Below are 24,933 nucleotides of genomic sequence, written 5' to 3' on the forward strand. Positions count from 1 at the left end.
CCCTAATCCTTCTAACAACGTGTAACGTTAGTGATCATCGCCTTGCTTTATGGATGAAGAAACTGAGGCTCAGAGGTGTTAAGACACTTATCCAGGGTCACACAGCATAATTGGCAGACTGAGAACCTGAACCCACGAACGCTCAACTCCAGAGCCCGTCACTGCCTCTCCACCCGTTCTCTCCCAGACTCTTGCCCAAGACTCTGCCATGCTGGGGTTGAGGAGAGGCTTTTCGTTTAAAGACAATGTGTGTGTGTGTGTGTGTGTGTGTGTGTGTGTGTGTGTGTGTGTGTTGGGGATTTATCGTTTGGTTTGGTTTTTTTGCAGTCATACATGGGAGAGGGTAGGGTACTGGAAAATCTTTTCAAGATCGAGAAACACTACAACGAAGTAAAGATCCACATCCTTGAATATGGACAGATATTACTCGTGACCCTGGAAGTGTCAGGCAGATGGTTTTTATTCATTCATTCACCAGATAGTTCTGGAGAGGCTGTTTATTTCCTGGGGAGTGTTGTGTGTGATGCTGTAAGAGATGGAAATGAACAGGCAGGATGACCATCTGGGAGCCCTGGGTCCCTTGATGAGCCTTGCTTGTCCCGCTACTAAAGACCCTCAGCAACAGGGTCTTTGAATACTTTGGTCCGTTGTGCTGTCATTTATTTATTTATTTTTTAAAGCCTATGGTTATTTAGTTATTTAGTTATTTATGTTTTTTGCGGTACGCGGGCCTCTCACTGTCGTGGCCTCTCCCGTTGCGGAGCACAGGCTCCGGACGCGCGGGCTCAGCGGCCATGGCTCACGGGCCCAGCCGCTCTGCGGCATGTGGGATCTTCCCGGACCGGGGCACGAACCCGTGTCCCCTGCATCAGGAGGCGGACTCCCAACCACTGCGCCACCAGGGAAGCCCTGCTCTCATGTTTTTACCCCAGAATGACGGAGGGGCTGATGGCAGTAGTGGTTGTCAATGTATGCTCTACACTCTTCTGATCTCTGGCCATTGACACAGTAAGGAGCGTGCAGGTAAAATAAGCCACGGCCGTGCCCCCCACCACAGAGCGCCTCCCTGCTCCCTTGGGGTGCATGAGAGGCCCCCACTCACCAGCTGCATTGTTTTCTGTCCCCTGTGCAGTACCTGCAGATGAAATGGCCCCTCCTCGATGTCCCCGCCAGCGCCACGGTCAAGGATACCAGGTCACCGTCCCCAGCACACTTGGTAAGTCCGTTTCTCCTTAAAGCGTGGAAGGGACACTCTCGCTGACTTGTCCTATGTCCCTGCCTCCACCTTCCCGCAGTTCTAGCAAGTATTGCCCCAAGCGTGTGAGCCGAACGGTCAGGGGCACAGCAGTTAGGGTGTTGCCTGTGCACGCCCCCATCACTGCCCCCTCGGCACGCGCTCACACCACCCGGGATGTTGTGCGATCGGAAACGCCAGCCCTGCCCCTGGCTGGTGACCCCGGTCCTCCCCTGCCGCCCCTCCACCTGAGCAGCGGCGTTCTCCATTCTCTCCTTTCTCTCCCGCTGGAGCTCGGTCAGCAGCCCCCGATTCTCCTGCAGAGCTGCATGGCAACAGTTGAAGAGGCTCTTCTGTAAAGGATGTTAGAGAAAAGAATTAAATCAAAACATAGGCAAACAAAAATCCCGAGGGGCAACTGAGGCTTCCTGCCAAGGTCCGAGGCAGCACAGCCACAAAGGAAGGTCTGGAGCGTCCTGGGAGGAAGAGCAATGGGATCTGACGGGTCTCCTCACCTGGGCTTGCAACAGACTGAAATCGTTAGGATAGGAGATGTTCCCAGCCGGGACCCTGCATCCCCTTTTCCTGGACTTTCTTAAGAGCTTGGGGCAACCCACGTGCCCCACAAGCTAACGGATATTGTCCCCTGTGCAGTGGATCTCAGAAATACAGAGGGTCCAGTTAGAAGGAACCCCAGCTGGTGTGACTCATCCATTTTACAGACAGGGAGACTTGGGAATACATGATACTTCTAAAACTTTAGTAGGGAAAATGTCAGTGGTTCCCTTCAGCCACAATGGGTTGTTTTCAAGCAAATCCAGACATAGTATTTCACCTCCTTCAGGACATCTTAAGATATTCTCAGTCCTTTGTCGTTAAAAGCTTAGAGCCTAGTTGAGGAGAAGGAAGGTATACGTAGAGAGATACATAATGGCCCAATGAGCCCGTATGATTTCCAGGAATCATGAGACCAGCTTACAGTGGCAGAGCCCTCGGTAGTTCACAAAGCAATGTCACGTGTCGTCCTGAGGTGATTGTCACAGCCATCCACTGGGGAGACAGGTGGGGATTGCTGTCTCACAATCTCTAGGAGAAACCAGTGATCAGCAGGGCCAGCCATCCTGTGCAGGCTGCCCTGAGAGGTCTGTGGCCAGTCACCAAGTCCTGAGTAGCCCGTTGGGCCTGTGGCCCTCCAGATTCCAGAACAGCTCGGGATGGCCGAGCGCGAGGTACAGGTGCCCTCTAGTGGTCAGTCCTTGTGGAGGACATGGCATCCCAACCCCCCCCCCCCCCCGACCCCGCCACAAAGTTGGCTTGTCCCCTCCCAGCACAGCTGTCTCTGTTTCAAATCTTCGCTGACACCCCACCCATCCTGTGGCATCCCCCAGCCAGGATCCTTCACATACTGTCCATGTATCTTCTAAAATCTTCATTTACATTTAGAGGAAGTGAATTCTCTTTCAAATTAACACATGGACTCTTTGAGTTTCCCATCCTCCCTGTTGCACAGCTCTGAAAAATGAAATAAAAAGCCTGTGTATGGCCCTCCTCCTCCTGTGATGCATCATCTTATTTCCCTTCTAATGTTCACCGCCCAACTTCACACAAGAGTTAGACCTCCCACCCCCATCCCCGATCCATTTGCCATCTAATGCCTAGGCTAGTCATTTGTCCAACTTTTTCTCAACCCTCTGCTTCCTATAATTCTTTCATTGGTTCTGGGAGACTGTATTAATAGACATTATCAAGGGTTTTTTTTGCCCTCTCTAAGCTTCCATTTTCCTTCTGGATTCTTTTCCTTAAATAAATCAGCTACTCATCCTCACTTATTATCTCAGTGTAAATGGCATGAAAATATATGACATCCCTAAGCTCTTAACAAGGTTCTCTACCCATAGTCCCCACTGCCAGGCAAACCTACAGCTACTGCAGATGTGTGTTCTACGGATATGATCTCAGGACTGCTTTGGATCAGGGGCTCATGTTTTGTCTGAGAGTGGAAAACCGGGAACAGTGGACACATTACATGGTAGATAGCAAAATAGATACTTTTCTAGTAAGTTGTATATTATTATACTCTGCACTCTAATGTAGATAAACAGAAACAGGCTTCAAAAATTAAAGAACATTCATGGGAGAAAAACCTTAACATTAACCTGAAATTCTGTAAACTGGGAGAAGACCACCATTTTCCATTTTCAAGTCAGGGCTTCTCATTCTAACTTCTGAGATACACGTGTGTACGTGTATGTAGGAGCCAAACCTGAGATGCCCGTGTGTTGGAGGTTGTTTAATAAAGTGGGCTTGAATCCCAGCTCCACCTCTTCCTACTTGTGCAGCTGCAGGAAATTACCTCATCTCTCTTTGCCTTGGTTTCCTCATCTATAAAACAGGAATTAGAAGAGGACTTGACCTCAGAGTTGTGTGAAAATGAGGCCACGCACTGTAATGAGTTTAGAATTGTAACTTGCACAGAATAAGACTCAGTGGTGGCTAGCTTGCTACTATCCCCACCACCACCACCAGTAGCACTGCTTTGATGAAGAGAAGGAAGGAACAATTAAAATACTGCTCATTTAGGGCTTCCCTGGTGGCGCAGTGGTTGAGAGTCTGCCTGCCGAGCCAGGGGACACGGGTTCATGCCCCGGTCTAGGAAGATCCCACATGCCGCGGAGCAGCTGGGCCCGTGAGCCATGGCCGCTGAGCCTGCGCGTCCGGAGCCTGTGCTCCGCAAGGGGAGAGGCCGCAACAGTGAGAGGCCCGCGTACCGCAAAAAATTAAAAAAAAAAAAAATACTATTCATTTAGCAGACTAAGAGGTGATGAAGGCTCGAATTATTAGGTGCCAGATCAAATAGACACATTGCAGAGGTAATGGAGGCAATAAGCCTGTAGAATTTAGCATCTGCTCTCTCAAGGATATGATTTAACTGGTCTGGGGTGGGGCTGGTATCTTACTTTTCTAAGCTCCCTGGAAGATTCTAAGGGGCAGCCAGAATTGAGAATCACTGCCCTCAGCGCATATCAGAGGCAAAAGGGAAGGAGGGCCCAGAGATCATCCCAGTTTATTCGATGCCGGATTCTGTAGGCTGCAGGCGTAAGCAGAGAAGCAGGTTACCGGAAGTAGTCGGAGGTTTGGACGCTGGCTTTTTTTATTAGAAAAATGAAAACACTTGATTATGAAATTCCTTTTGGAATCATGAGCAAAATATTTGAAGACGAGTTTGGCCCTGGGAGAAGGGCAAATGGAGGAAACAGCCTGCCTGCTCGGAGAGATGTAGTGAGTCATGTCGAAGCCTGTCAGGGAAATGTGTATAAATAAGCCGTAACTGGGCCAGGGTGGGGATGGAATTACATGTTATTACCACTTGAATTTTTATGCCTTCGAAACAAGCTCTAAAAACTAAGTATCCCTGCGTGTAGACTGTTACCCTGATCCCTCACCGTGGCCCACGTGCCTGGTCCCTGTCACTCCCTCCACCCTCTCCCCAGATCGCTGTGCCCAACCACACAAAACAAATATACGCACTTCCAGAGTATAACCGACCCAAAGATAGGACTCTCAACTCTTTTGTTCACATCTGTTTACCTAGCACCTGTCATGATGCTTGGCACAGCATAGGTACTCAGGAAGCATTTGTGAATGGTTGGAGAATCGGTGATCTGGGGAAAGGTAGATGCCCACTTCTGAACCCCTCTCTGCCCCTGAGTCCAATTCCTCTTCTTGTTCAGGATTTTTAATTAAATCTTTTTTTTTTTTTAATTTTTTGGCCACACCGTGTGGCATGTGAGATCTTAATTCCCCGACCAAGGATCGAACCTGTGCCCCCTGTGTTGGAAGCATGGAGTCTTAACCACTGAACCATCAGGGAAGTCCCTAATTAAATCATTTTTGAAACCAGAAAAGTAATGCATGTGTCTGTAGAACACCTGGGAAAATGCAAAAGTACACAGAAAAAGACCTGTACTCCCACCACCCACAAGCATTTTATTTCAGTCTCTTTTCTGTGTGTGTGCACACCTGTAACTTGCTTTCTAGATGATGACTGAATGCTTCTTTTAACCATAGTGAACACCCTGTTTTAGCACTAAGCTTTGGGCCACGCTCAGAAGCAAGGCGCATTGCTTTGCATCCAATGGCTAATGGAAGGCAGGGCCTGGAAGCCCTCCTAAAGGGTGACTGTCTCACTGCTCCGAAGAAATAGCTGAGCTGAGCGCTGAGAAGCCTGACTTCTCTCAGCATGCCAGTTCTTGATTAAAAACATTCATCGAAGTTTCCCTTTTTAAATTGTATAGTTTCTCCATCTTATAAATATACCCGTGCAGACCCCAAAACTCATCATATAGCCTGTTGCTGCTCCATTCTACCTCCAGTGCTGATTTCAATTCCTACTATATAGTATTCACTTTTTTTTTGGATATAAGTTTAAACTTTCAGAAAAATTGCAAGAATAATACAATGAACTCCCATATACCTTTTTTTTTGTATTTTTATTTCTTTTAATTGACTCACTTTTAAAATACCAAATTTATTTTAATAGGAAACTTTTTTTAATGTATTTTTATTTATTTATTTATTTTACATCTTTATTGGAGTATAATTGCTTTACAATGGTGTGTTAGTTTCTGCTTTATAACAAAGTGAATCAGTTATACATATACCTATGTTCCCATATCTCTTCCCTCTTGCGTCTCCCTCCCTCCCACCCTCTCTATCCCACCCCTCTAGGTGGTCACAAAGCACCGAGCTGATCTCCCTGTGCTATGCGGCTGCTTCCCACTAGCTATCCCATATACTTTTTATCTAGATCCAGAGATTTTGCCCCATCCCTTGCCCACCCTGCACTCCCTCCCTCTCCCTCTCTCTCTCCCTCTCCCTCTCTCTCTCTCTCTCACACACACACAGACACATGCAGTATATTGAGTTTTTCTTAACAGTTTGCCAGTAAGTTGGAAACATTGTGCCCCTTTACCCCTAAATACTTCAGATGTATTTCTTAAGAAGAAAGACAGTATCTTACAATGACCACAGTACAGTTAGCAAAATCAAGAAATTAACATTTCATATTACCTGACCCACAATATATATTCAAATTTCAGTAAATGTCCCAGTAATGCCTGTTAAGCTGCATGTGTTTCTTGGTCCACAGTTCAACCCAGGGTCGCAGGTTACATTTCGTTGCCAGTCCTTTAGTCTCCTTTAATCTCGCAGAGTTCCTTAGCCTTCCTCTTTCCTGACCTTGACATCTTTGGAGAAGTACAGACCAGCTGTTTTGTAGAATGTCCCTCCATTCGGTTTGTCTGAGGTTTCCTCATGGTTAGATTCAGGTTGTGCTTTTTTGGCAGGAACACCACCGCACTGATGTGCGCCTCTCCGTGCATCACATCGGGAGTCCGATGTCCATTTGTTCTCATTTATTTATTGTCCATTTGTCCTCATTTATTTATTGTCCATTTGTCCCAAAGTCGGTGGTGTTGGCTTTGATCGTTTGATTAAGGTGGTGTCTGACGCGTGTTTCCTCTGTGAGGTTATTCTTTCCCTTTGTAATTAATAAGCGCTCCGTAGGGAGAGGCTTTGAAGTTACATAAATGCCCTGTTTCTCATCGAACTTGCACCCACGATTCATGGCAGGCATTGAAGATTATTGACCTCCGTCATTCCTTTACTAGTTTCTGCTACTGAGACTTAGCTTTTGGGAAACCTTACTTGGGTCTCCCAGCTCATTACTCTTAGTGAAAAGCAGAATGGACATCGTGGCAAGTCAAGTCTGTGCACTGATGACACAGATGAAAAAGATGATGATAGAGGAGAGAAACTAAGAACCAGTCTACAAATAGTGTCCCTGAGGAAGAGACCACACAACCAATAAAAACGGCAGTGGGCAATAAGAAAGTGAGACTGGGCTTTAGAAACAAAAGCTAGGGACTTCCCTGGCGGTCCAGTGGTTAAGACTCCGTGCTTCCACTGCAGCGGGCATGGGTTCCATCCCCGGTCGGAGAACTAAGAGCCCACATGCTGCACGGCATGGCCCCAAAATAAAAAACAAGTAAATAAATAAATACAAACAAAAACTCAAGTGTATAGCTTGAAAGCGCTCACCTGAATTCTACAAAGTAAATGAAAGTTGACATTTACCTAGACACATCCTGGCAACAGTCTAAATTGTAAGGGTTTAATTTGTTGGGGTTTTTTCCTACAAGCATCTATGCAGGAAGGAAAAGGCCAGTGTCAAAGTAACAAAAATAAAGGTAAACTCAGGATTCTCTTTTGCTGCCTTCAATGCCAGCAAACAGTAGAAAAGGGAGAGTCTTGATAAGGAAAGATTTATACCAAGAATTTTGTGCCCAGTCCAATTTGCAAACACCTCAGAAATGTACCACTGCTTCCAAGAAGGACCTAAAGCACATTCTAATTCCTTGCAGCATTTTCTCTCTGCTGCTCCCCTACAGAGACCCTGGATTTATCTTCACATCTTTCAGAGCCTTCAGCTTACTGCTTGCCGCCTGTGAGGAGCTCAGAGAATATTTATTAGTCCGTTAATATAGACTCTCATCCCGTCATTTTCTTCTCTATGCTCCAGTCCACTGGCTTCCTGGGAGTTCCTCAAACATGCGGAGCATGCTGCCCACCTTGGAGCCAATGCGCTGGGTGCCTTCTGCCAAAACACCCTTCCCTCTCATGCCCACACATCTCACTCCACTGCCTTTGTGTATTCATTCAAAAGTCATTTTCTCATTGAGGCCTTCCCTGGTCAGCGTGTGTACCTTATAACCCACACCTGCCTCGCTTCTTTTCTGCCGTCCCTGACTTGGTTTTTCTCCTTAACATTTATCGCTATCTAATATTTTAGTTATTTATTTATTTGGCTTATTGTCTGTCTGTCCAATTAGAATGTACCTACCACAAGGATAGGTATTTTTGTCTAAAAAGACAAGATTCTCTAGTGCATTCACGAGACCTAGAACTGTGCCTGGCACATAGTTGATGCAACATAAATACCTGTGATCCGTATTTTCTGCCGGACCAATTAGATCAGCAATCCAGCCATGTCGTCAGAGACCCAGGTTCCTTCCACCTCTGCTTGTTGGCCTCCAGCCCTTCGACTGCCCAAATCGGTCCCTGCTGTGTAGACAGTCTCCACAAACATTTACCCAATAAATAAAAGTGTGAATTTCCATTTCTCTTGAAAATTCTGTATAGGGGACATATGTTCAGATTTCCTTTCTTTGATAGGATACGATGACAGAATTGGCAAAGAGCTTACATTTCGCCTTTAAAGTGGTATTTGTTAGAGAGTGGTGTGTGTGTGCACACAGAGAGAATTGGGAGTTTTTTCCCTCAACTTTAATTAAGTTCCTCTTTGCCCCTGCTTAGATTATAAATACACCGCTGTGACTGGACTGGTATTTTAGGAACAAACCAGTTTCCTTTTCCCCCCAAGTCCTGCATTTGAGCACATAATCTCTTGAAAACAGTCTGACCCACTCAAAGAGAAGGTTTTCTCAATCACTAAACAGACGATTGATTGTGGATAGAGCACATTTCTTTTTTTTCTTTTTTTTTTAAATTAATTTATTTTTTTATTTTTGGCTGTGTTGGGTCTTTGTTTCTGTGCGCGGGCTTTCTCTAGTTGCAGCAAGCGGGGGCCACTGTTCATCGCGGTGCACGGGCCTCTCACTGTCGCGGCCTCTCTTGTTGCGGAGCACAGGCTCCAGACGCGCAGGCTCAGTAGTTGTGGCTCACGGGCCCAGTTGCTCCGCGGCATGTGGGATCTTCCCAGACCAGGGCTCGAACCCGTGTCCCCTGCATCGGCAGGCGGATTTTCAACCACTGTGCCACCAGGGAAGCCCCGAGCATATTTCTTAAACATATAAAGTCAGGTACATTTAGCAACCCAGTGCACCTCTGAGGATCTTTTCTGGGCAGCCTGTTGGGTGGTCTGTGTCAGGTGGTGGAGAGTGGCAGGGCCTCATGGAAGGACGGTTTGTGGAGAGGTGGCTGGTCCATCTACGGTGGAACGTGGGCTTTACTTAGAACTTGGAAGAAAGTCATGAACAGTAGAAGAGAGGATGAATTGCTTCCTCAGGACCAGGAGTTTCAAGGAGAACTTTGGCTTGGACCAACCCTAGAAACAGACCAAACCAGACAAGAAACACTTGAGCTGGGAAAGGGGTGGGTCTGCGTGATGGGCTGGAAGGATTCAGGTCCAAGGTGGCTCTGAGATGCTCTTCTTTGGATAAAACTGGACTCGGCTACCTTGCCCAGGGAACACCTGTACCCTGGGTTGGGCGTGCTCTTTGCACTACAGAGCAGGCTGTCCACTGAGAAGTGTGTGGCGGTTCTCAACGTTCCTGCCCTTGGCCGAGGTTTATGTTGTGAGCATCCTGCCCCTGGGGACAGCAAAGGAGCAAAAAAAAGCAGGAACTTTTCTTGGGATGGTAGCCTCCTAGGAGAGCTTTCCCTGAGTCAGCCCTAAGGAGAGTGATTTTTGCTAATCAGTCCCAGAGGCCTCATCTTCCCAGCCTGACCAAGGAAAAGTCTGCCTTCCTTTTTCTTTCTGCGAACCCACCACCTTCCAGTCCATTTTTTGGAAAATGATGCCACCTAATGGGAACCAATAATAATAACTCATGGAGTGTTAAAGTGAGGAGACCTGCGTTTTCAAATAAAACTCACATTTCCCTGCTTTGTACTTAACTCTGCCACCCATTCGGTGCTGTTTGTCAGTTTCTTTTTCTTTTTCTTTTTCTTTTTTAATTTTACTGCAAAAATTTTCAACCATATACAAAACAAGACAGTACAAAGAAATCCCATGTACCCATACAACCATCAGTATTTTTCTGTGTTTATTTCATCTATCTTCCCAACACCCATTCCCTTGTTTTTTCTTTTATTTTTTTTGAATTTTTGAATTTTATTTTATTTTTTTATACAGTAGGTTCTCATTAGTTATCCATTTTATACACATCAGTGTATACATGTCAATCCCGATCTCCCAGTTCATCACACCACCTCCCCCACCCCCTGCCGCTTTCCCCCGTTGGTGTCCATACATTTGTTCTCTACATCTGTGTCTCAATTTCTGCCCTACAAACCGGTTCATCTGTACCATATTTCTAGGTTCCACATATATGCATTAATATACGATATTTGTTTTTCTATTTCTGACTTACTTCACTCTGTATGACAGTCACTAGGTCCATCCACGACTCTACAAATGACCCAATTTCATTCCTTTTTATGGCTGAATAATATTCCATTGTACGTATGTACCAAAACTTCTTTATCCATTCGTCTGTCGATGGGCATAGAGCTTGCTTCCATGACCTGGCTATTGTAAATAGTGATGCAATGAACATTGGGGTGCATGTGTCTTTTTGAATTATGGTTTTCTCTGGGTATATGCCCAGTAGTGGGATTGCTGGGTCATATGGTAATTCTATTTTTAGTTTCTTAAGGAACCTCCATACTGTTCTCCATAGTGGCTGTATCAGTTTACATTCCCACCAACAGTGCAAGAGGGTTCCCTTTTCTCCACACCCTCTCCAGCATTTGTTGTGTGTAGATTTTCTGATGATGCCCATTCTAACTGGTATGAGGTGGTATGTCATCGTAGTTTTGATTTGCATTTCTCTAATAATTAGTGATGTTGAGCGGCTTTTCATGTGCCTGTTGGCCATCTGTATGTCTTCTTTGGAGAAATGTCTATTTAGGTCTTCTGCCCATTTTTGGATTGGGTTGTTTGTTTTTTTAATATTGAGCTGCATGAGCTGTTTATATATTTTGGAGATTAATCCTTTGTCCATTGATTCGTTTGCAAATATTTTCTCCCATTCTGAGGGTTGTCTTTTGGTCTTGTTTATGGTTTCCTTTGCTGTGCAAAAGCTTTGAAGTTTCATTAGGCCCCATTTGTTTATTTTTGTTTTTATTTCCATTACTCTAGGAGGTGGATCAAAAAAGATCTTGCTGTGATTTATGTCAAAGAGGGTTCTTCCTATGTTTTCCTCTAAGAGTTTTATAGTGTCCGGTGTTACATTTAGGTCTCTAATCCATTTTCAGTTTATTTTTGTGTATGGTCTTAGGGAGTGTTCTAATTTCATTCTTTTACATGTAGCTGTCCAGTTTTCCCAGCACCACTTATTGAAGAGACTGTCTGTTCTCCATTGTATATCCTTGCCTCCTCTGTCACAGATTACTTGACCATAGGTGCTTGGGCTTATCTCTGGGCATTCTATCTTGTTCCATTGATCTATGTTTCTGTTTTTGTGCCAGTACCATATTGTCTTGATTACTGTAGCTTTATAGTATAGCCTGAAGTCAGGGAGTCTAATTCCTCCAGCTCTGTTTTTTTCCCTCAAAACTGCTTTGGCTATTCGGGGTCTTTTGTGTCTCCATACAAATTTTAAGATTTTTTGTTCTAGTTCTGTAAAAAATGCCATTGGTAATTTGATAGGGGTTGCATTGAATCTGTAGGTTGCTTTGGGTAGCATAGTCATTTTCACAATAGTGATTCTTCCAATCCAAGAACATGGTATATCTCTCCATCTGTTGGTATCATCTTTAATTTCTTTCATCAGTGTCTTATAGTTTTCTGCATACAGGTCTTTTGTCTCCCTAGGTAGGTTTATTCCTAGGTATTTTATTCTTTTTGTTGCAATGGGAAATGGGAGTGTTTCCTTAATTTCTCTTTCAGATTTCTTATCATTAGTGTATAGGAATGCAAAAGATTTCTGTGCATTAATTTTTTTTTTTAATTTTATTTATTTATTTATTTATTTATTTATGGCTGTGTTGGCTCTTCATTTCTGTGCGAGGGCTTTCTCTAGCTGCGGCAAGTGGGGGCCACTCCTCATCGCGGTGCGCGGGCCTCTCACTATCGCGGCCTCTCTTGTTGCGGAGCACAGGCTCCAGACGCGCAGGCTCAGTAGTTGTGGCTCACGGGCCTAGTTGCTCCGCAGCATGTGGGATCTTCCCAGACCAGGGCTCGAACCCGCGTCCCCTGCATTGGCAGGCGGATTCTCAACCACTGCGCCACCAGGGAAGCCCTGTGCATTAATTTTGTATCCTGCAACTTTATCAAATTCATTGATTAGCTCTCGAAGTTTTCTGGTGGCATCTTTAGGATTCTCTATGTATAGTATCATGTCATCTGCAAACAGTGACAACTTTCCTTCTTCTTTTCCAATTTGTATTCCTTTTCTTTTTCTTCTCTGATTGCCGTGGCTAGGACTTCCAAAACTGTGTTGAATAATAGTGGCGAGAGTGGACATCCTTGTCTTGTTCCTGATCTTAGAGGAAATGCTTTCAGGTTTTCACCATTGAGAATGATGTTTGCTGTGGGTTTGTCATATATGACAAACCTTCATTATGTTGAGGTAGGTTCCCTGTATGCCCACTTTCTGGAGAGTTTTTATCATAAATGGGTGTTGAATTTTGTTGAAAGCTTTTTCTGCATCTATTGAGATGATCATATGGTTTTTCTTCTTCAATTTGTTAATATGGTGTATCACATTGATTGATTTGCATATATTGAAGAATCCTTCCATGCCTCAGATGAACCCCACTTGATCATGGTGTATGATCCTTTTAATGTGTTGTTGGATTCTGTTTGCTAGTATTTTGTTGAGGATATTTGCATCTATATTCAACAGTGATATTGGTCTGTAATTTTCTTTTTTTGTAGTGTCTTTGTCTGGTTTTGGTATCAGGGTGATGGTGGCCTCACAGAATGAGTTTGGGAGTGTTCCTTCCTCCACAACTTTTTGGAAGCGTTTGAGAAGCATAGGTGTTAGCTCTTCTCTAAATGTTTGATAGAATTCACCTGTGAAGCCATCTGGTCCTGGACTTTTCTTTGTTGGAAGATTTTTAATCACAGTTTCAATTTCATTACCTGTGATTGGTCTGTTCATATATTCTATTTCTTCCTGGTTCAGTCTTGGAAGGTTATACCTTTCTAAGAATTTGTCCATTTCTTCCAGGTTGTGCATTTTATTGGCATAGAGTTGGTTGTAGTAGTCTCTTAGTATGGTTTGTATTTCTGCGGTGTCTGTTGTAACTTCTCCTTTTTCATTTCTAATTTTATTGATTTGAGTCCTCTCCCTCTTTTTCTTGATGAGTCTGGCTAATGGTGTACAATTTTGTTTATCTTCTCAAAGAACCAGCTTTTAGTTTTATTGATCTTTGCTATTGTTTTCTTTGTTTCTATTTCATTATTTTCTGCTCTGATCTTTATGATTTCTTTCCTTCTGCTAACTTTGAGTTTTGTTCGTTCTTCTTTCTCTAGTTCCTTTAAGTGTAAGGTTAGACTGTTTATTTGAGATTTTTCTTGTTTCTTGAGGTAGGCTTGTATAGCTATAAACTTCCCTCTTAGAACTGCATTTGCTGCATCCCATAGGTTTTGGATCATTGTGTTTTCATTGTCATTTGTCTCTAGGTATTTTTTGATTTCCTCTTTGATTTCTTCAGTGATCTCTTGGTTATTTAGTAACGTATTGTTTAGCCTCCACGTGTTTGTGTTTTTTACGTTTTTTCCCTGTAATTCATTTCTAATCTCATAACGTTGTGGTAAGAAAAGATGCTTGATACGATTTCAATTTTCTTAAATTTACTGAGGTTTGATTTGTGACCCAAGATGTGATCTATCTTGGAGAATGTTCCGTGCGCACTTGAGAAGAAAGTGTAATCTGCTGTTTTGGGATGGAATGTCCTATAAATATCAATTAAATCTATCTGGTCTGTTGTGTCATTTAAAGCTTCTGTTTCCTTATTTAGTTTCATTTTGGATGATCTGTCCAGTAGTGTAAGTGGGGTGTTAAAGTCCCCCACTATTATTGTGTTACTGTCGATTTCCTCTTTTATAGCTGTTAGCAGTTGCCTTATGTATTGAGGTGCTCCTATGTTGGGTGCATATATATTTATAATTGGTATATCTTCTTCTTGGATTGATCCCCTGATCATTATGTAGTGTCCTTCCTTGTCTCTTGTACCATTCTTTATTTTAAAGTCTATTTTATCTGCTATGAGTATTGCTACTCCAGCTTTCTTTTGATTTCCATTTGCATGGAATACCTTTTGCCATTCCCTCACTTTCAGTCTGAATGTGTCCCTAGGTCTGAAGTGGGTCTCTTGTAGACAGCATATATATGGGTCTTGTTTTTGTATCCATTCAGCAAGCCTGTTTCTTTTGGTTGGAGCATTTAATCCATTCACGTTTAGGGTAATTATCGACATGTATGTTCCAATGACCATTTTCTTAATTGTTATGGGTTTGTTTTTGGAGGTCCTTTTCTTCTCTTGTGTTTCCCACTTAGAGAAGTTCCTTTAGCATTTGTTGTAGAGCTGGTTTGGTGGTGCTGAATTCTCTTAGCTTTTGCTTGTCTGTAAAGCTTTTGATTTCTCCATCGAATCTGAATGAGATCCTTGCCGCGTAGAGTCATCTTGGTTGTAGGTTCTTCCCTTTCATCACTTTAAGTATATCATGCCACTCCCTTCTGGCTTGTAGACTTTCTGCTGAGAAATCAGCTGTTAACCTTATGGGAGTTCCCTTGTATGTTATTTGTCATTTTTCCCTTGCTGCTTTCAATAATTTTTCTTTGCCTTTAATTTTGGCAATTTGATTACTATGTGTCTCAGCATGTTTCTCCTTGGGTTTATCCTATATGGGACTCTCTGCGCTTCCTGGACTTGGGTGGGTATTTCCTTTCCCATGTTAGGGAAGTTTTTGACTGTAATATCTTCAAATATTTTCTCGGGTCCTTTCTCTCTTCTCCTTCTGGGACCCCTATAATGCAAATGTTGTCGCGTTTAATGTTGTCCCAGAGGTCTCTTAGGCTGTCTTCATTTCTTTTGATTCTTTTTTCTTTATTCTGTTCCACAGCAGTGAATTCCACCATTCTGTCTTCCGGGTCACTTATCCGTTCTTAGGCCTCAGTTTTCTGCTATTGATTCCTTCTAGTGTATTTTTCACTTCAGTTATTGTATTGTTCATCTCTGTTTGTTTGTTCTTTAATTCTTCTAGGTCTTTGTTAAACATTTCTTGCATCTTCTCGATCTTTGCCTCCATTCTTTTTCCGAGGTCCTGGATCATCTTCACTATCATTATTCTGAATTCTTTTTCTGGAAGGTTGCCTATCTCCACTTCATTTAGTTGTTTTTCTGAGGTTTTATCTTGTTCCTTCATCTGGTACATAGCCCTCTCTCTGCCTTTTCATCTTGTCTGTCTTTCTGTGAATGTGGTTTTTCTTCCACAGGCTGCAGGACTGTAGTTCTTCTTGCTTCTGCTGTCTGCCCTCTGGTGGATGAGGCTATCTAAGAGGCCTGTACAAGCTTCCTGATGGGAGGGACTGGTGGTGGGTAGAGCTGGGTGTTGCTCTGGTGGGCAGAGCTCAGTAAAACTTTAATCTGCTTGTCTGCTGATGGGTGGGGCTGAGTTTCCTCCCTGTTGGTTGTTTGACCTGAGGCGACCCAGCACTGGAGCCTACAGGCTCTTTGGTGAGGCTAATGGCAGACTCCGGGAGGTCTTATGCGAAGGAGTACTTCCCAGAACTTCTGCCGCCAGTGTGCCAGTGTCCTTGTCCCTACGGTGAGCCACAGCCATTCCCCGCCTCTACAGGAGACCCTCCAACACTAGCAGGTAGGTCTGGTTCAGTCTCCCCTGGGGTCACTGCTCCTTCCCCTGGGTCCCAATGTGCACACTGTTTTGTGTGTGCCCTGCAAGAGTGGAGTCTCTTTTTCCCCCAGTCCTGTCGAAGTCCTGCAATCAAATCCCACTAGCCTTCAAAGTCTGTTTCTCTAGGAATTCCTCCTCCCGTTGCCAGACCCCCAGGTTGGGAAGCCTGACGTGGGGCTCAGAACCCTCACTCCAGTGGGTGGACTGCTGTGGTATAAGTGTTCTCCAGTTTGTGAGTCACCCACCCAGCAGTTATGAGATTTGATTTTTTTGTGATTGCACCCCTCCTACCGTCTCATTGCAGCTTCTCCTTTGTCTTTGGATGTGGGGTATCTTTTCTGGTGAGTTCCAGTGTCTTCCTGTCAATGATTGTTCAGCAGTTCGTTGTGATTCCTGTGCTCTCTCAAGAGGCAGTGAGCACACGTCCTTCTACTCTGCCATCTTGAACCCGAGCCTTCCAGACCTTTAGTCCTGTTTGTCAGTTTCTGATGAAGCCAAACTCAACAGCACATGGCCAGTCAGGATTCATAATACTATTAAGTATTTTAAGATGGCTCTATGTACATATATCCAATCATCACATAGTACACATTAAATATATAACAATCTTATTTGTCAATTATACCTCAATAAAGCTGAATTTTTAAATTTAGAAAAAGATGGCTATAAATGATATAAATGAAAAACAGATGTACACGAAGTCTAAATGAATGGAGATATGCCAAAATTATAATAGTGACTGGGTTAGGCTAGTGTGATTCTGGAGTTTTTTTGGTTTGTTTTTGTGTGTGTGTGTGTGATTGTGTTTTCTAAATGTTTTGTAATATAGTTTGTATTTCTTTCTCAGGAAATTTGTGTTCATCGTAAGTATAGTTTTAAGTAGGTAATAATTAAGTTGGAAAATCAGAAAAACAAAACCACCTGTAGTCCCACCACTCAAATATACTTACTGTTTACATTTTGGTGTGCTTCTAGTCTTTTTGTTTGTTTGTTCTTCCACTGCGCTGCACTGCTGGTGGGATGGGATCTTAGTTCCCCAACCAGGGGTTGAACCCCAGCCCATGGTAGTGAAGCACTGAGTCCTAACCACTGGACCACCAGGGAACTGCCTCTAGTCTTTTTTTTAAATCATAGAATTTATGTGTTTTTAAAAAATTGTAATCATTCTGTGTAATTCTTTTTATCATTTACTGTCACTTTAGTAATAATTCTATTCCTTTTATGATACTAAAAATCGCCCTTTAGACAAAGCTGTTTCCAGGAAACCTCAGTGCATCATTGAGTTGCATCAGGATCCGAGAAATCTGACCTTAAAATAATTTTTTTAACTCTTATTTGTGCGCTATGTTCATGTACGTGGAGACCTCTTCAAAAGCCAGTGAGGGAACAGGTGAAAACAGTAAGAAGAAACGAATTTTAGAATTTATTGTGCAACATCAAATGAGCCCACTGAGGGTGGTGATAGGAAGTTGTTCAAGGTGAGGTACCAGCAGGGTCCAGCCGTGTGCCAGCGCCACCTAGTGGTTTTGGTTATGAACCATCTGCATTCTTGGTCTCACTCCTGTGAGTCTGAGAGCTGGGCCCCTGGGTTCTAGGCCTTGCTCCAGGACTCTGCCTCTCATCTCTGCTTAGCCTACTGAAAATGGAGCAAGATTACGGTCAGCACACGAATGCCTAGGAGATGTACATATAGTTGCTTGCATGACGAGCACCCAAGGGGCCCTGAGTAAAAGCCAGAAGGGCTCAGGAATCTATGAAACGAACATTCAACTGGGAAGACAGAAGTTTGGAATTCTGGCCCCTGAGATGCCACCAAATCATCATCCGTTTTACGAATCTCTTTTTAAATAAATCTCTTCCTCCACTTGTAACTCATTTACCTTATTATCCGAAAAAGTGTGTGTCAGTCCTTTCTCTGACAGATGTTTTGATTAGGCTGTTGAGGTGCCAGGTAGTGCAAGAGAAGACACCCTGGCTTGTTAGAGCCATAAAGGGCTGATAGGAATCCAGTTCTACCGCTTACTAGCCCTGTGGCTCAGGCTAAGTCACTTAATCTTTCCCCACTCAGTTTCCTCATTCCTCAGATGAAGATAATCATAGCTTTTTTGCTATGTTATAATAAGGACAATAGCCATTTTTATAATAAAAATCTTTATTGTTAAGTCAGATTATGTCAAAACAATTAAAAAATAACTCAGTTTACTAATTCCAGGACACACAGGTTTCTCCCTTTTTTAACATTTCTGAAGCAGGATATGTCGGTGATATGCCCGTGTTTTTGCTTCCTTAACAGTTAAAGATGTGTAAACAGTAAAATGTACTCCTTACACTCTCTGGTATTGTAAATGAAATGTGATAATTAGGTCAGCAGAGTGTTTGAGACTTTCCAGGGAGAACTGTTTTAAGTGCTCTTGGTGGTGTCTGTACACCCTGAACATGACAACTGGTTACATGAGGTCTGATGGTGACAATTCCCTCACTGCTCTGTTACCAGTCTCAGAACCCATGAGCTACCCTTTCTAGGAAGTTCATTTGGAAAGCATGTGTTGAGGGACTTCCCTGGCGGTCCAGTGGTTAAGACTCCGCGCTTCCGTTGCAAGGGTCATGGGTTTGATCCCTGGTCGGGGTACTAAGATCCCTCACGCTGCACGATGCAGCCAAAAAGAAAAAAAAAAAAAAAAAAAAAACTGAAAAGGAAAGCGTGTGTTCTAAAGTCACTGAGATTACACAGAGCACGGTTCATAATTCAGCAGCCTGTAGCATTTAACAGTACACATGAAGTGAGTAATGGTGGGCTGTTTTGAAGAGGGTACGTAGGAGGGTGGATGTAATCCCTTCTCTAGTTCTGTTGGTTCTTTCTCTGCTGTATAGACCGCTGCTTTCTCTCAAGTACTCTTCAAGGGCTGAATGGGATGTTGCATGGAAAATACCTGGTACCTATTCAACCAAGTACATAACCCCAGGTTTTACAAGCATATCTTGTTTTATTGTACCTTACTGTGCTTCGCAGATGTTGCATTTTTTATGAATTGAAGGTTTATAGCAATCTTGCATCCAGCAAGTCTGTCGGCATCATTTTTCCAACAGCCTTCGCTCACTTTGTGTCTCTGGGTGACATTTCAGTAATTCTCGCAATATTTCAAATGTATTCATTATTATTATATTTGTTATGCTGATCTGTGATCACTGATCTTTGATGTCACTATTGCAAAAAGATTACAAGTCACTAAAGGCTCAGATGATAGTTAGCACCTTTTGACAATAAAGTATTTTTAATTAGGGTATGTGCATATTTTTTTAGACATAATGCCATTGCACACTTAACAGACTACAGTATAGTGTAAACATAATTTTTATACGCCCTGGGAGGGACTTCCCTGGCGGTCCAGTGGTTAAGACTCCGCTCTTGCACTGCAGGGGGTGCGGGTTCCATCCCTGGTCAGGGAACTAAGATCCCACAGGCCGCGCGGCACAGCCCCAAAAAAGAAAAAATTTCTTTTTCAAAAAAAAATAGATGTATGCACCGGGAATCCAAGAAGTGTGTGTGATTTGCTTTACTGCAAATAAAGCAGTAAACGGAACCTGCAGTATCTCTGAGGTCTGCCCGTACTCTCCATCTCCTTGGCAACTGTCCCTAGTCTTTTTCTCTCTGTCTTTCAGTCTAATAAAGTTCCTGTTGTTCAGCACCCGCACCACATGCATCCGTTGACGCCCCTCATCACCTACAGCAACGACCACTTCTCCCCTGGCTCCCCTCCCACACACCTCTCCCCAGAGATCGATCCAAAGACAGGTGAGTCAGCGGCTGCTCAGGCTGGACCAGCTCCACAGCTCCAGTGGGGGCGGGCTTTTCTTCTTGGGGAGTATTTCAGCCCTGGAATCGGACAGACCTGGGTTCAAACCATGTCTCCAAATCTCAGTTGTCTCTAACCCTGCCCACTACGTTTAGCCTTTTCAGTTCGCTCATCAGTGCCTTACGTGTCCCTTCTGCATCACTGGGTCATTGCGAGGATGAAAGGAGATTAAATGAGATGATGCACAGGGCCTGGCTCCACAGCGAGCATTTGGTGTTGCTCTACCACTGCTTCTTTTACTTCAGAATCTCTTAAAACTTTAAGGTTGGAATGACCTGGAAGGGGGGGAAAATCTCCTTTCTCCTTGACTTTGAAGTCTAGCCGGCTGCAGGCTGTGCCTCCTTAAACCAAAACCTATGCCCTAAACTGAACATATGGAACTAAACAGTCTAGCCAGACATAAGTATAGCTATAAAGCAGTAGACTGAGTTGACTTGTCGTTTTTAACTTGCTCACCCAAACTCCATCCCAGAGGGAGCCATAGTGTTCATAAAATTCCCACAGAGTTTCCATGGGTCAAAGCATTTTTGGAGCTCCTCTTTAGAGAAATCACAGCTACTACAAGTTACAGATAATAAGGAGGACAAATGTGGAACCGAGATCCAAAGTTTATATTTCCATGAATGAGGCAGCTTTTCTAGCTGATGACTCTGGGGATATCTTGGGTCTCTCAGTCCAAAATTTCCTGCCTGTGTCTTGGACGACTCCTATACGAGCAGCTGGAAGTTACTGGTGACAGAGGGCAGGGATAATAAAAGAAAGGGCCTTCCAAGCTCCAGGGCACCTGGGAATATAGGTCAAGGAACCTATATTATTTTAAGGTGTTAATATAGGGCCAAGGAATTGTCTGACACATCTCTCTTTGGAAGCAGGAATCCCCCGGCCCCCTCACCCATCTGAGTTGTCTCCGTATTACCCACTGTCTCCCGGAGCTGTCGGGCAAATCCCCCATCCCCTCGGCTGGCTCGTCCCACAGTAAGGAAACTTACAGCCTTTCTTACCCTCCCTCCTTCCTTATGCCGAGTTCTAACTTCTGTACCTCCAGCCGGTCCTGGTGGTCCATATACAGATGCCCCACCCCGCCACGTGGAGCCCTCTCACCAAAGCCCAGGACTCAGACCTCCCTGCTCTCCCCAGGGCAGTGTCCCCCCAGCTCTTCCTTCCTACTTCCTGCCTTTACTTACCATCCTTTCTTCCCAACTGCCTCTCCTTCCCTGTCCTGAACATTCCCATTTTAGCCAGTTTGCTGACAAAATTTCCTTACTCCTGGCCCTTATAGGCAAGGACAGCCCATGTACTCCCTTCCTCCCGGTGGCTTCCGGCACCCCTACCCTGCGCTCGCCATGAATGCCTCAATGTCCAGGTGAGTCCTGGGACTGGAGCTGTGAGCAGGAAGTGGCAGTGCAGGGAATGGTTGTCTACCAGCGTCCCTGCCATTTCTGACCGTGACACAGCCTTCTCTTGGCAGTAAGCGAGGAGGCAGGCGCTCACCTTTCCTCCCGCCTCTCTGATAAGGTGGGGATGGAGACCGTAGGCTCAGCTCACTCTTGCCCCATCTCTCTAAGAGAAGCATTTCAAAGCCCTCGCACTCAACCCTCCTGCACGTCCCCTCATGGGCTGGGCTGGGCTTTGTGGCACTGAAGCATCTTGAGTACGTCACTCTGAAGCCAGAGGCTGGGAGATCCATTGTTCCTGCAATGATGTCAGGAGAGGGGACCAGTGAAAGGGGATCTCTGTCTCAGTGGCCGATCTACCGCCAATGACAAAAGAAGTGCAGCCCACAGCCTAAGCCTTTCTTTCCCCCCTGTGTACTCTGGCCTCAGACCCGCTGCATCTTCTTTTGTGTTTTTCATCCTACCTGCTTTCGGCACTAGTTATAGGAAACCTGCGCGCTTGTGGGGGAAGGGAGGTTTGTTGGGTGTTTCCCAAACCGGTTCTGTCGAGGTCAGTGCGTGGCCTTCCGTTGCTCCAACGCTGCCACAGCAGAGGTGTTTACACGCCTCCACCCTCAGGACTGGGGGCCCGCCACACCCTCTGTGGGTGGCAAGCATTCTGCCTGAATCCTCTGTTGTCTTTGTCTCCACCTGGTACCTAGCCTGGTTTCCAGTCGGTTCTCCCCTCACATGGTGGCTCCGGCCCATCCTGGTCTGCCCACCTCAGGGATCCCCCACCCCGCTATCGTCTCCCCCATCGTCAAGCAGGAACCGGCGCCCCCCAGCCTGAGCCCGGCTGTGATCGCGTGAGTAACAGGCCGCCTGATAGGGGGTGGCCAGTCTCTGAGCAGCGAGTGCCATTGGTTGCTTTCTTGGGGACATTCAGCTGGCAGCCCGGCAGCTTCCTCAGCTACACCCTCTCCCTTGGGAATTGTTCCCTTTGACCCCTGGAGTTCCCATCCTCTCAGAGACACCGTGCGTCTCTTCTCACATTAAGGAAAGTTTTACAGCCAGGACGTTGAGGCCGAAAGAGAACCTGAGAGAACTTTTAGCTTCCTTCTCCCTCTCCCACCCCGCCCCCCATACACTCGAAAATTGTAAGGCCCCGGAAAGGAGAATATTCTCAAGGTCACATGGCTGACCGGTGGCAGGGCTGTGCCCAGCACCAAGGCCTGTGCTTTGTCCACTGTGCCATAACGATAGCAGGAAAGCCAAAGTCGGTGCCTCAGAGCCGAGGAGACCTCCTCTCTCCGTTTCTGCCCAAAGAGCCCTGCCCCCCTCCTCTTTCTCACCTGCGGCCAGTGCATCCCAGCTCTCACCACCACCCTCTGCTCCTTGGTCAGGAGGTTGTCCTTTCCTGGAATATGGCCGGAGGTCTGTCAGAGGCTGGGAACTAGGTGCTCAGGCTCTGAAAGCAACCCTGGGCAACTTGCATTATGATCCAAGCAACAGCACCTCCCCTCCCCAGAGGCAGACAGCCCTTAGCCTCCTAGACAGATGACAGCTGATACCAGCTAACCTACAGCCTTCTGACTTCCCAGGAAATCACCCGTCACAGTGAAAAAAGAGGAAGAAAAGAAACCCCACGTGAAGAAGCCTCTGAATGCCTTCATGTTATATATGAAGGAGATGAGGGCCAAGGTGGTGGCCGAGTGCACCCTGAAGGAGAGTGCAGCCATTAACCAGATCCTGGGGAGAAAGGTAAGGCCTGCCCTCGTGCTCCGGGCTGTGCGGCTCAGCGTCCCGCACGCTCACCGCTCTGTCAACGCTGGTCCTCTCTCCCACAGTGGCACAACCTGTCCCGAGAAGAACAGGCCAAGTACTATGAACTGGCCCGGAAGGAGCGGCAGCTTCACTCGCAGCTCTACCCGACCTGGTCGGCCCGGGACAACTACGTATGTGCCCATCAGACACCGGGAGCAGCCTCTGTGGGAGGAAGAGGGGAAAAGGAAGCTGACTCCATGGATAGAGGACCCTGTCAATGGAGTCAGCTTCCAGGGAGGCCAGGGAGAAATCTGTATTTCTCTAGAAAAAAGGAAGACATTTTAGTTCTCAGGAGGGCAACAGGGCCATGGTTTGGTATCCTGGGGACAGACTCAAATTTGTGCCTGTCCCATTGGAAGTGGACTCAGCCTTTAATTCCATAATTCAGGGTGCAGTGGGGGCTGTGTGCTAGCCCTGTGGTCAGTGTCTCTAGCCAAGGGTTCCCAACCTGGGGCTCAGAGACCAATGCGTAAGCCGCTGCCTGCGTTTCTGATGACTCCCTGAAACTGGGAAGGTTTTTGTATGTATGTTGTTACTTGCTTTTTTTGTGCTAAAAGGCTGCATAGCTACGTTAGTTTTGGGGGGGTTATTTGGGTTTTTTTTCCCCAATTGAACCCACACCCTCGGCAGTGAAAGCACAGGGTCCTAACCACTGGACAGCTGGGGAATTCCCAGCTGCATTAGATTTTCAGTGAGACCTGGGACCCCTCAGAAAAGATCAGGAGGCTTACACTGTTCTAGGGAGAGAAATGGAAAAATGAGCCTGAAGGGCAGGAAAAGAATGAGGCCTTCCGAGACAGCCAGGACAGCAGAGCTGGAGGGGAGGGATCCAGTGGGGGAGGGAAGCGGTGTTCCAGGAAGGTTCACTGTGCCACCTGGTGAGGCTGCTGCGGGGAGTGTGATCTGGGTGCCCAGTACAGGAAATACCCTGTCTCCCCGCTTCATAGCTGGGAGTCCCCCAGAAAAGCCGGTTATTCTGTCCCTGGTGACCTCTTCCTTTGGCTGTATCTTTCAGGGTAAGAAAAAGAAGAGGAAGCGAGAAAAGCAGCTGTCCCAGACCCAGTCCCAGCAGCAAGTCCAGGAGGCAGACGGTGAGTCTTCAGGAGGGCCCTGCATCTTTACTTCTTTTTCCCACTGTCCCAGCTACACCCGCCGGCACTTTGTACCCGGGTCTCTGATGGACACGGTGACAATGCCGTATTATGACAGCTGCCATTTTCAAGGCCTCAGCCTTATGTACACTTGGGGGGGTGTTATTATTATCCCCTTTTTGGAGATGATCTCTTAAGAGGCTCGAAGAAGTGAAGGGATTTTTCCAGTCGCTCTGCTTGTTAAATGGTCCAGCACTTTGTCACTTGGAAGACTCTTTTCAATTCAGTTGAGTTGTGTCTTATTTGAGGGTTAGGTTCTAAAATCAATGCATAAGGTAAAAACTGAATGTCGCTAAAATGATCCTTGAAATTCCCTTAGGAAGGCAACCCATTAGGGATTGACATATCACCTATCGGTGAATCCAATAGAATCAGGTTTTCCTCCAATGTTTGTTTGGTCGAATATCAGAAATAATTGTTCACTTGGATTGGGGGAGCCCCTTTGTGCCACAAATATATACTGTATCTTTTTTTTTTTTTTTTTTTTTTTTTTTGCGGTACGCGGGCCTCTCACTGTTGTGGCCTCTCCCGTTGCGGAGCACAGGCTCCGGACGCGCAGGCTCAGCGGCCATGGCTCACGGGCCCAGCTGCTCCGAGGCATGTGGGATCTTCCCGGACCGGGGCACGAACCTGCATCCCCTGCATCGGCAGGTGGACTCCCAACCACTGCGCCACCAGGGAAGCCCAAATACTGTATCTTGTTACACCAGAATCACACCCAGCAGAGAGATTCTCACTCTATGACCAGTATTTCAGTCAAGCCTCCCATCTCATGCTCACTCCAGGAGGTGGGGGGCGGGGGAGAGCTGTACCACCCAGCTTGTAGGAT

The 24,933-nt window shown here is 45.6% G+C and overlaps 1 protein-coding gene across 1 annotated transcript in view; it reads left to right on the forward strand.

Annotated features, from left to right (window-relative positions):
* Positions 1-24,933, forward strand: part of TCF7L1 (transcription factor 7 like 1) — a 165,049-nt gene that overhangs the window by 138,228 nt on the left and 1,888 nt on the right. The window contains exons 4-11 of the mRNA XM_081254021.1: positions 1,133-1,216; positions 19,563-19,695; positions 20,629-20,731; positions 21,036-21,119; positions 21,852-21,995; positions 22,731-22,890; positions 22,977-23,084; positions 23,969-24,044. Coding sequence (XP_081110147.1) covers positions 1,133-1,216; positions 19,563-19,695; positions 20,629-20,731; positions 21,036-21,119; positions 21,852-21,995; positions 22,731-22,890; positions 22,977-23,084; positions 23,969-24,044 — 892 coding nt within the window. The remainder of the gene's footprint in view (positions 1-1,132; positions 1,217-19,562; positions 19,696-20,628; positions 20,732-21,035; positions 21,120-21,851; positions 21,996-22,730; positions 22,891-22,976; positions 23,085-23,968; positions 24,045-24,933) is intronic.

The sequence above is a fragment of the Mesoplodon bidens genome (genome assembly GCF_964165515.1).
Source record: "Mesoplodon bidens genome assembly, chromosome: 14".
Lineage (NCBI taxonomy): Eukaryota > Metazoa > Chordata > Mammalia > Artiodactyla > Ziphiidae > Mesoplodon > Mesoplodon bidens.